General features: G+C 35.3%; 1 protein-coding gene across 1 annotated transcript in view; it reads left to right on the forward strand.

The window, feature by feature from the left end:
* Positions 1–12,190, forward strand: part of CPLANE1 (ciliogenesis and planar polarity effector complex subunit 1) — a 60,756-nt gene that overhangs the window by 721 nt on the left and 47,845 nt on the right. Inside the window, exons 3-12 of the mRNA XM_053931984.1 lie at positions 456–591; positions 777–896; positions 1,736–1,965; positions 2,311–2,417; positions 4,122–4,278; positions 5,025–5,128; positions 5,269–5,451; positions 6,903–7,155; positions 8,113–8,265; positions 9,502–10,271. Coding sequence (XP_053787959.1) covers positions 456–591; positions 777–896; positions 1,736–1,965; positions 2,311–2,417; positions 4,122–4,278; positions 5,025–5,128; positions 5,269–5,451; positions 6,903–7,155; positions 8,113–8,265; positions 9,502–10,271 — 2,213 coding nt within the window. The remainder of the gene's footprint in view (positions 1–455; positions 592–776; positions 897–1,735; positions 1,966–2,310; positions 2,418–4,121; positions 4,279–5,024; positions 5,129–5,268; positions 5,452–6,902; positions 7,156–8,112; positions 8,266–9,501; positions 10,272–12,190) is intronic.

Here is a 12,190-nt window from a genome sequence, read left to right on the forward strand (position 1 = left end):
AGACTTCTTTCATAATATCACACTAATTTTTTTTTTTCTTCTATGATTTGAATTTAAGTAGGTAGCAATTTAGGGCTAATTTTTTTTTCTATTGAAGTCACTGGCAATCCTCTCACTAAATTAAACACTACAAGACAAGATAGCTAATATCCAGTTTTGGCATTTCTAGCAGGTAGCTTAGCTGAGGTACTTTGAATAACTTTTTAATAATGACTGTAAGATCAGTTTGGTGTTTTGAAACCTTTGAATCAAATTCATCATCACTGCAAGTCCATGCTGGATATAATGTACTGTAAAGCAAATATACCAAAGAATGAAAATAGTATGGCAATTGCTGCCTTATTGTACTTTTTAAAATTATTTTTTTCCCTAATACTTTTTCTGTGCATTATTCTGTATGCCTGTGTAGAAAATAGCATTTTGAAAAAATTAAATATCTTTTATTCTTTCAATAGGAAAAAGAGGCTGTTTTTCTTCTAGATGGTAAACATATAAATGAAATTAACTTGTCGTCAGGGAAGACAAAGAAGAAAATCCCTTCGCTGCAGTCATTGTTGAAAAATGTGGTTGTCTTAACAACATCAGGAAATGGTTAAGTATAATATCTTAATGTGTAATAAGTTCAGGTTATTTTATTTGTATTTGTAACACTCTGAAAAGTCAGATATCTAAAAGATCTGCCAGTTAACTTAAAACTGTGGGTAATATGGAAGGGAAGTAGTTTTAAGTAATACACAGTAATACCCTTCAAAACTTCTCTCCCCCAACGAACACAGCTGCTTGGTTGGCAGGAATACTTAAAACAGGAGAGCTCTTTCTTTGGAATAAAGATCAGGACTGCTTGAAAATTGTACCAGCAATCGAAGAGTCCAAGAAAGTAGTAGCAGGAGCACAAGGTAGGTTTTTTTCCAATTAATCCTGTGAAAAAATAGAATAAAAGGAAAGTTGTTTTCCTTTCTTTAAAAGTTATTAAATGAGTAAAACTGTATTCTCACATTGTTTGGCATTTGTATAATTTGTGTGCTAGTTAAACTTGACAAATGTCACTTGAGTGGTACAGGTTTTTCATTTAGTAATCCCTTGTAAATAGTTCATTTTCAGATACTGTAAGTGTATTTTTAATGGTTAATTTTTTACTGTAAAACATGCTTGACTAGGTTATCAATTAGGGCAGATGTACATTTGATATAAACAATATATAGATAATTTGAAGCTTGTTCTCTAGGTGGGCTTTTATGGCAAATGCTAGCTGGAAAGAATAAAATACAGACACGTATTTGCAAACTTAAATATCAAATATTGTCTTGTGTTGGATAGCATCACTGATACCAGCTTCTTAAGTTAAGTGTTGCACAAGAAATTCTGTCATTTCAGGGAGATCAGTAGTATACCTAAGAGCTAAAAGTAATCCATGAATAGAGCACTTAGGCTCTCTCAGGAAACATCTCCAATGGTTGAGTGTTGTGGGAAAGATGATTCATAGGATGCATAGAGATGAACATCCATCTGACTTTACTGCTGCCCAAGGACTGCTCTCAGTCATGAAGCTGGAAATTAAAGATAGTATCTTTAAGATACCATGATAAGATATCCAAGATAGCATGGCAGCTTGGATTTCTTGTTACAGATGAGTAGAGAATTTTACTTCCTCTGTTGTTTTTAATTCTGTGTCTAACAAAGGAACAGAAATCCTGGCACACTGTTGTGTTTTTTGGTTTTTTTTTTTTTCCTCCAGAGTGTTTAATGAGGTTGTACTTGTATGTATCTGGAGATGGCAGAAAGGTACTGTTAACTACTCCTACAGCATGTGCCTTTTTGTGGGAGAGCACAGAACATGAAAACACATCCTCTGGTAAAAACTCTCCTTCTGGGCGTTGGACACAAGTTTTACCTGATGAATCAGTCATATTGCCTTCTACTGAAGAAAAAGAAATTGGAGTGGATGCTGCTTTCATACAAAATGAGGTAAAAAATAAACCCTAAATCAATAATTTTATTTCTTAATTAAATTAGAGCCACAAAAGCTACAGTGAATTTTGAAAGCAATGTCTGCCTCTTTGGCATTTTGCATAGGCTTAGTATTTCGGTTCATTGTTACATTTGATGACAATGTAAGAACAGCCGTACTGGATCAGATCAGAGTTTCTGGCCCACTTACATTCTTGCCAGCCTTTACATTCTGAATGACAGCATTGTGTTATTTAATCTGAATTGTAATAGCTATTGATCTAAATAGGTAGATAATTAAAGAGAAATTAGTGTGTGACAAGCCTTTTGGGGTTGTTTAGATCATGTTCTGTTTTTCTACAGGTACTAGGTGATTGCTGTTTGTGTTCTTTTGTATTTTACTCTGGCGAGTGTTTGGTGCTCACATTTTTGTTTCTTCGATGGCATGAAAATACCTTTAAAAATGTTAGGTAAGTTCAAAGGCATCTGAAGTTACATCAGCGTCAGAATGTTTTAATTTTTTTTAGAGCTGGGATTCAGAGATGCAACTGTGTTGGAATCCCGGATGCTGAGAACCCACACAACTGAACACATTTACATGGATTTTCCATTAACCTATGATTATAAGCATCTACTTATGTTTACATATGGATGTTTATAGCATGCCCTCTGTCATTTTAAAAGCCATTCTCCCCTGTCCTTACATGTACCTTGTAAAATGTGTTTAATACAAGAGCGTTTATTTACATATTCCATACTTCATCATTAGCTTACACCTAGATAAAACTGGGAGTATTTATCATTCTGTTTGGGTAGCTATGTATGCCTGTTGGCACATATGTTTTAATTTCATAGTTTTTTGCATTATGATGATAGAATGTACTTTTCTTGTTTTTTGTTATATTGCTTATATATCTTATATTTTCTCATATGTCTTGTACTGCGCAGCCATAAATGCCTTGACTACCTCTTTCTCTTCTTTATTATGTGGATTTGCGTTTTTTATTGGTTCTCTGTTGATCTTTTCATTTCTTCTGCTCGATGTGAAAGAGTGTGTGTGCATTTCTTTATCTGGGTTGGAACCAAGTGCTGAAATAGTTACACTGATACAACCACTTAAAAATACAATTGAGTAATAATCTGGAGCACATGTATAGTCCATTCCTCTTTCTGGGGACATATATATCTGTGAGTTTAAATAGATATGCCCTCTGCAGGTATTATTTGAATATAACTTGCCAAAATATTGCCCTACATATGATGTGGTACAACTGCTTTTGTTATATGATGTCCTTTTGATACCTAGTAATGATGTCCTACTTGACCTAATCTTCATTTTATCAGTGGCATGGTAATTCCTTCCTGCTATTATATAAAAATTGAAATAGAGCATAATATACCCAGTGCAGAAATGCATATGTATGTATGTAGCTAGCTATCTGTCCATGCCATAGTTATTGCAGCCTGAATTTGTAACTACATTTCTCAGATATCTTACTCATATTTTCTTGTGCCAGCTCCTGCTTAGTTTCATTGCTTGCTGTTGTTCAATTCATTTTTGCATATTAATGCTTTTTATTTTCCTGTCAGTTAGATGGCATACTTCAAGATAAAATCTTCCTTGTGTTTTCTGTCCTGTTGTGAATCTTTTTAGGATCACAGAATGGTTTGTATTGAAAGGGACCTGTAAAGGTCACATAGTCCAACCTCCCTGCCATGGGCAGGAACACCTTCCACTAGATCAGGTTACTGGAAGCATAATCCAACATATCATTGAACAATGATGGATCATCGACAAATTCTTTGTTCAGAGCCTCATACTGTTGATTTTCGAATTCTGAATATTCCTGTGGTGGATGGTGTTACAAGGTCTGAGTGAGCTGTACCTGGCTAGAATGCAAGCGCCTCAATTATATGTCATTGATCTGTATATATTTGCATGTTCTAGATTTATAAATCCCATAAAAATAATTCTTAGTGCTCAGACCTAATTTTTAAACTTGTGCAAGTACAAAGTATTTTTTCATTTTTAAGGCATTGGAAGAAAAAGGTGGTTTTTTAATAGCTCATGCTTTAATAGTTTTGTCTTGCATGTTTTTTTACTGTGTAGGAATAATCCCATTCTGCAAAATGAAGTAACCACTTGGTTTTGTTATCTTTTTGTTCATATTCAGTTCTTTGCCATATCAGATCCAGTGGGTTCAGCAGACTTGTTCTCTTGTTAATTTGGTGCCTCAGTGTGTGTCTGTAAAATCAAGAGGAGCTCTACTATGTGCATTTGCAAGAGATGGACTTGTGCTTGCAGTAGCTGTAAATCAAACTGATCCAAAGGTATTTATGACAGCACATAATTTAAGCTAAGAGTTCAGTTTGAATGAAGTGGTAACAAGGATTTAAAAACACAGTTTTAGGATCATTTCAGCACTCATAAGGGGACATGAAATTACATTTACATAGATATCCCTAGCTAAAAACTTTTACTACAACTCATAGTTGTTTATGTGTGATGTTCAGTTAGAAGTTGGTATAAGATCCTGACATTTCTAAGCTGTAATAAAAAAGAAATTAATTTCAATTACTGCATCGTATCTGCAAAGATTCTGGGCGATTCTCAGTCAAGCCTCAGCCTAATATGTTTTGGAGTTCCCACTTCATGGTGTTATTCCTATTAATAACTCAAAGGTCAAATTTTAATATACTTTTTAATGCTAATGATGACAAGGAAAATGGACTAGGTTTTTTGATGTACCAGATTGAGATGATGCAATCCTTCAATGATCCAATTGTTAAGTACCAGAAAGACTACAGAAGAGTGATCTTATAATGAATGTTTTAGAAAAAGTTACATTAAAAAGAATATTGAATTACATATTAAGTATATAATAGTCCTTAGTTATTTTTCAAGTGTAGAACAACATGTAGAATTCAATAAATGTTCAAATAGTAATAAATATTGAAATACAATGTCATTTCCATGTATTGTGATGTTACCAGTCCACCAAATATAATGCGTAAGTTAGTAGTAGACCTTTTTCTAACAGTATGGCATTTATGATGTCTTTATTTTTTCCTTCTAGGCAACTCAGGTTTTGTTTTTGAACACCTTGAATTTTGTAACTGTTTCTGGTAGCCTGAAAGGTTGTAGTAGCAAGAGTAGCATGACCCCATCCAGGTTTATCAGGTCAGTAAATGACACTGTTTCTGCTGCTGTTGTGGATCTTTGGGTTTGTGTTATGATTTATTTGTTTATCTTATAACTATCCTAACCCTCTGATGCTAAAGTTTGACAGAGAAAAAATTTTTTTTACCTGCTCAATTTAGATCTTACTGGGTTGGCGATATGAGTTGGACTCCTGATAGCCTTTTCTTGGCTTGCGTGTTAAAACGTGGATGTTTGGTTTTATTGACATGTATGGGGGAATTGCTGACCTTAATTGCTTCTGGATGCTCTGTAGAATTTGGACCAGCACAGTTTATTCCATTTCATCCACTAATAACGTACAGGTAAAAGGGATTAAAAAGATTTATACGTTTCTGTCTTCTGGTCTTACCTTATTTCTATCATACTTATTATAATTTTGCATAAATGTTATCTTTCAGATTCACTCTTTGCTTTTCATGTGTCTTTCCAATATCTGTTTCTCATTCATAGTTCTCTTCTATTTCTTATAATGCGTTTCTCGTGATGAAAATTGACATTGTGGCAATGTAAGTATACATAAAGTGATTTGTTTTCCTAAAAGTGTTTGAATTTATTAGTAATTAAAATTAGCATGTTTTTATGATATAAGAAGAAACTTAATTTGCAGAAGTACTAAAAGTGCAAGTTTATTTTAATCCAGTGCTGTTTCTCTGTTCATTGCTTAATTTTACATATAGAACCTGATGTAAGATATTGTAAATAATGTATTTGCATGGACAGAAAGTAGTTGGTTTGTAAAATGTTTTGGGATTCTCCAGATCTAAATTCTGAGATTATGCTGCTGGGTGCATGAGAGAGTAGAAGGATCTTTGATAACACACTTTAGCATAAACTGAAAGTAACACAGTCTAAATAGAGAAAACAAAAGAGAATCTAAACTTTATTTTTTTTTAATCTTATTAACTCTGCATGACTTAAACCAAATAGTGTGTAAATATAACAGCTTGTGAAGACATTCAAAGAAGTATACTACCTTCTTACACTATCTGGTTGAAAAATCAGGTACTAGAATGTATTAAAATACATTAATTATGGTGATGTATTGAATGTGTGCAGCCACTTTTTTTTCCAAATAAACACAAACAATCTGTTATATGGCTAATATTAGAATACATGTATTACGCAGTTTTCTGGAACTCAGTAAGGAGAGATTTCTGTATAAGAAAAACCATTTTGAAAGTGAAGATGTGTGTGTTTCTAAAATTTTTCTATTTCTAATATCTGAACTTATGCTGAAATTGTAAGATTCAGATTTTGAAGGGGTTCTTTTCTTTCATATGTGACTTTCCTAGCCTAAACCTTCAAATTTCATCTTCAAGCATTTGTCATGCCTAATGACAAGTTAGATAAGACAGTTGATACAGTTAAAAAATAAAGCTAAATAATACAGTTAATACAGTTAAAAAATAAAGCTAATGCAAGTGAGATAAGAAAATGTGATATAGAAATTTAGACTCTAATTATGAAAAAATACAGTTATTACTAATGAAATAATAAGTGGATACTGAAAGCTGGTTTTAATTTATTTAAATTAAAAGAAGTTGTTGTTGTAGCAAAATACTGGCATCTTGCAAGCCTAAATAGTGTTATCCAGAGTGCTTATCATGCAAAAGTAAGTGTAGACACTTCTCTAGGATTCTGAAGGGATTTTTTGGATAGTAGATTGCATGGTATTAAATGTTCTGAAATTATTCTGTTCATAATTATTACATATGATAGTTGCTTCTTAATTTTTGATGTATTTCTATTTTAGACAGCACCACTCTTGTTGTCGAGATTCCAGCCAGTCTCTTGGTTCTTCAGATTCTGAACATGACCTCCTGAGACAGAGATTCTCTGTTGCTTCACATCCAAGACTACCCTACCTCATTGTCTCTGATGGATACATGATAACACTGCTAAGATTTCCTGACAACTTTTCACCATCAGGATTTATGAGATCCCTTTTGCTTGATTCAACCCAACAGCTTTCAGAAAACATCTGTCAGAATTTGCTGAACTTCAAGGTAGGGTTATGAACTTTTTGAAGGGTTTTAAGTAAAAAAAATCATGTGCATGAAAAAGTGTAAATTGAAAACCGAGTACCTTTGAATTAAAAAGTTGTTTAAGTAACTACAATGATCTGCAAAGCAACAAATACAGATTTCCTGAGATTTTATTGCTTTGATGTCTGGTTGATATTTCAGGAAAATGTAGTGAATGGGACAGTCTGAACTGTCACTATATTATTTTTCTGGAACTGTAAAAGAAACAGGGATTTTTACATCTGTACAGTTGGTTGGGGATGTTTGCATTATGCTACTCTCATCAACTTTCACAATGATGCAGAGAGAATTCTGGAAATCCTCTACAACTTAGTCCCTGTGGTATTTGTCCACTAGGTCTTCAGTCAAGGGTGGCAATTAAAGCTTAGTTAAAGCATTTCTGTTTCATTTTCCGTCACTTCTGAATTGAGCTAGGTCTGGGAGAAGGGAAGCCATTGAAGGAAGAGGTTAACAGATATTTAGTTCAGAATATTTGCATTTGCTGATAGAATGCATCTTCTCTTCTAATTCAGTTTCTATTCTGATTTTTGGAGAAGTGAGCTGTAATGGTATTCCTGTATTAGCTAGAATAGTGAGCAAGGATTTGAGGATTTAAAGAGATATGTTAAGAGTAAAAATGCAGAAAAACACTACATACAGGCAAATTTCTAGGGTTTTTGCAGGCATCAAAACAGCAGATTCTTTCAGTATGAAGTAAATTAAAGTTGTCTGGTGTGAGAGAATTCTGCTTCCCTAAAGCATGGTCAAATGGTAGTTTGTTTCTGTGCAACAGATGCTTGCTGACCTGTTCTCCCTGTCTGTCTGGGACTTTTGAACTGAAGCTTTTTACAACAGTAGCCAATTTCCTTGACTTGTTCAGAAGCTGTCTGTCTTGCTAGAATCTGATAATATGTTTTCTGTTATTGTTATTTCTTCTAGTGTAAAGGGAGATCTCAGTACTTACAATCATTGTTGTCTTTAAAAGCCAGTCTTTTAAAACAAGTTCAAAATCAAAGTTCTATCTTTTCCACTATTCCGAGATTTCTGGAGGAGGACATAACAGAAATGAATGAGAAAACCATGGATTTACTGGTACTTAATAGCATTTTTCCACTTATTGTGAAATTACATATGTTTAAGGTACTCTAAATGGAAATAACCATGGAAGTTGTAAAAAAAATAATAATAAGTTTATTTATTCTAACTAGTGTTTTTAAAATAATCCAATATTCTCATTTTCTTTATAGCCATGAGGAATATGCTTATTTTCTCAAACTGATACTTGATTTTTATTTTTAAGCAAGTTATTTCTTTCAGCATGTATTGACTTTTTGGAGAATATCTGCCACTATACATGTATTTCAGTTTATTGTGTTTCAATACCTAGAGTGGTTTGTGTTGGAAGAGACCTTAAGTATCATCCAGTTCCAACCCTCTGCCAGGGTCAGAGACACCTTTCATTAGACCAGAATGCTCAAAGCCCCATCCAGCCTTGTCTTGGACACTTCATGCATAGGGCAGCCACAGATTCTCTGGGCAACCCATTCCAGAGTCTCAGCACTTTCACAGGAAAAATTTCTGCCTAATATCTTATCTAAGCCTGCCCTCTCTCAGTTTAAAACTATTGTCCCTTGTCCAATCACTACATGTCCATGTCAAAAGTCTCCTGCTCTCTTGTAGCCTTCTTTAAGTAACGAAAGGTGCTGTAAGGTATCCCTGGAAACCTAGTACTTTAGCTTCACTTTATAATAAAATGTAACATTAGCTATTAAGTATACTGGGGCTATAGACTATTTTAGTAACAATCTTACTCTTTATAAATAAGATACTTACCTTTATCCTGAGTTTTAGAGGATTCTTTAATCAGTTCCAAAATCTGTAATTGTCTTTTGGAAGAGTGGCCCTGTGAACTGAACAGCCTTTCCCAACTTCATTTATTGCTTTTGAATTTTGGTTTGTTCTTTGAAGCTTTTGAGCTTTTATTGAATGACTTTTATATCTTACAGGTATCTGGCAGAATCTGTCTTGTACTCTAGGCTTAATGAAGGATGGGGTTTCACTTTCTGGTATAAAATCTTCTGCTGTATTGGCAGTGTAATTTTGTTGCTAGGCAATTTAATTTGTCTGCCCAACTGTTTTGCAAAGAACATAATTTAATTTGACATTGACATGAAACTGCAGTTTATTAAACGTACTAGCATTTAAGCAAGGTAATTAAGCATAAAACCTTAATTTATGAAACTGACTAAATGGTGATTCTTTGCAGTCTATGTGTGCTCTCTCAGTAAACTTGAATTAAACTGTTGATTTTTCGCTTGTCTGATCTAGGATGTTGAAGAAGAATCAGACAATGAAAAGCAGTTTTACAATAGCCCTTCCAGCTTCTATAACCAAAGAATCTATTCATCTGTTGGTAAAGCTGATGAAGGCTGCTTAGAATTTGCATCAATGTTTGATACCATCCATGCAGAAGATGATATTGAAGAGAAAGATAAATCATCATTGGAACTATCTATGGAACTATATTCCATTCAGAAAAACCTCCTTGGTGCATGGCAGATAGGGATTTCAAAAAATCTGGAAGAGAAAGATGCATTGCTGAATTACACAGTGAACTGCATTATCCATTTTTTCAGAATTGTTCAGTTTGTGAAATGTACTTTGCCAAACCAGGATGCATCTTTAAACAAGTCTGTGAAGATTACTCAGTGGATGCATTTTGTCCTGAAATATTTTCAGCAGTGTTTGACTGTCTTGTACTGGCATTCAAGAGCCAGTGTGACTCGGCATGTAGCAAGGCTTACATTAGAAACTTTAAAACTGTTGTTTATACAGCAACAAGATCAGTTGTTCTCAAAAAACCTTTTGGCATGCTTCTGTCTTTTGAAAATGGTTTCTTATACCCTAAGCAGAGTATGTGTACTACAGTATGAAAATTTTTTTGCCTCTCCTGACAGAAATACTCTTGTGGAACTTGACTCCCTCACTGTGCCTGTTTTCTTAGTTCTTGATGACAATAGTACTCAGCAGTTTAGCTCACTGAAATCTCTGCTTAGAGAATGTCCTCAAGTAAACCGTGATGCAAAAACAGAAAAAAGGTATGAATAAGCTTTGCGTGGGGAAAAAATGTACAGGAAAACCAGGTGATCAGGCCCAGCCACCACAGGTTTATGAAAGACAGATCCTGTATGACCAGCCTGGTCGTCTGTGACAGGTGACCTACTTGATGGATGAGGGAAAGGCTTGTAGGTATTGTCTGCCTGGACTTCAGTAAAAACTTTGACACAGGCTCCCATAACTTCCTCCTGGAGAAATTGGCTGATCGTGGCTTGGATAAAAGCACTCTTTGTTGGGTTAAAATGGATTAATGCCTGATGGCTGGGCCTAGGAAGTGGTGGTGAATGGAGTTACATCCAGCTGCAGCCAGTTGCTGTGGTGTTGTTCCCTAAGGCTCAATATTGGGGTCAGCCCTGATTAATATCTTTATCAATGATCAAGGTGAGTGGATTGAGAGCACCTTCAGTCAGTTTATAAATAACACTCATTTGGGTGTGAGTGTTGATCTGCTGGAGGACAGGAAGGCTCTGCAGAGAGATCTGGACTGGCTGCATTGATAGGCTGAAGCCAGTGGTGTCAGGTTCAACAAGGCCAAGTACCAGGTCCTGCCCTTGGGTCACAACAACCTTGTGCAGCACCACAGGCTGGGGTAGAGTAGCTGGAAAGCTGCTCAGCAGAAAAGGACCTGGGGATGTTGATTGACAGCAGCTGCACATGAGCCAGTGTGTGCCCAGGTGGCCAAAAGAGACCAATGGAATCCTGGCAGCAGGACCGGAGAAGTGACAGTTGTTCTGTACCTGGCACTGGTGAGGCAGCACATCAAGTCCTATGTCCAGTCCTAGGCCCCACAGTATCTGAAGGCGTTGTCAAGCATTGGACCAGGCTGCCTGGGGAAGTGGGCTGAATCTCCATTCCTGTAGGTATTTTAAAGATGTGTAGCTGTGGTGTTTAGGGACATGGTTTAGTGGTGGGATTTGCAATGTTAATGGTTGGACACAATGATCCTAAGGATGTTTTCCAGCCTAAGTGGTTCTATATGATGGAACAAAAATTGTATGTGTTAAACTATAATTAAATATCCTTTTGTTTTTTTTCCTGCCTTTTACTCCATGGAAAGGCATGATAAACAAAGCATACAGATTAAGTCTCAGACCTGTATTTGAATATAGTTTGGTTATGGTGACTAAACTATAACTGCAAATCAGTTTGGAGATAACTCTTGTGTTGACAGCTGACACCAGGCCTGGTAGTGCAGCATCAATCCAGATATTGAAATTTAGATGCTTTAACTGTCTCTTGTGCGTTTCACTCTTTCCTAGTTGCAAACTATATGGAGCAAGAGTCTGCTCATATGCAATATGTCAATGGTGTCAGCAAAGTTTTTATTCATTATGGATGTAGTGTCTCAGAGCAATAAGAAAAGCCCTTTTGTGGAAATTAACTTAATTTTAAATTGTCAGCGCTATTTCTTCCCCACACATAAACTTGACTGAAGTGTGCTGTCCAGCTTTTGGGGAAGTATACTGTTATCACTGGAGTATTTCTATGCTGCAAAACTCCAGTGAATCAAAGTGTGCTGTTCACATGAGCAGGCTTCAGCTTTCCAGAGGTTTAGAACTTAAGTAGCATTATAACTTATGAATTAATTCCTACTACAATAAAAGGTATTTCTTCAGTAATCCTTAAATATAGTACTATGTTCTCTGCAAATCTGATATGCAAGTTTCAGTTCTCTCAGAGATGATAATCTGTATTTTTGATTAATTGTGCTCCAGGTGCTGAGCACTGTGCATATGACTGATTCTGTGTTAATTATGAACCCAGTAGTACTTCAAGATACAAATGTGTTGGAGTTTTGTACAAGCTTTTTCAAACCTCTAGCAATGTGTATTTGCTTGTATTCTTAAACTTACTACGTATCTGAGCTGGTACATCTAATAGGACTGTGCTAGGCAACAGG

Source organism: Vidua chalybeata, chromosome Z (genome assembly GCF_026979565.1).
Source record: "Vidua chalybeata isolate OUT-0048 chromosome Z, bVidCha1 merged haplotype, whole genome shotgun sequence".
Taxonomy (NCBI): Eukaryota; Metazoa; Chordata; class Aves; order Passeriformes; family Viduidae; genus Vidua; species Vidua chalybeata.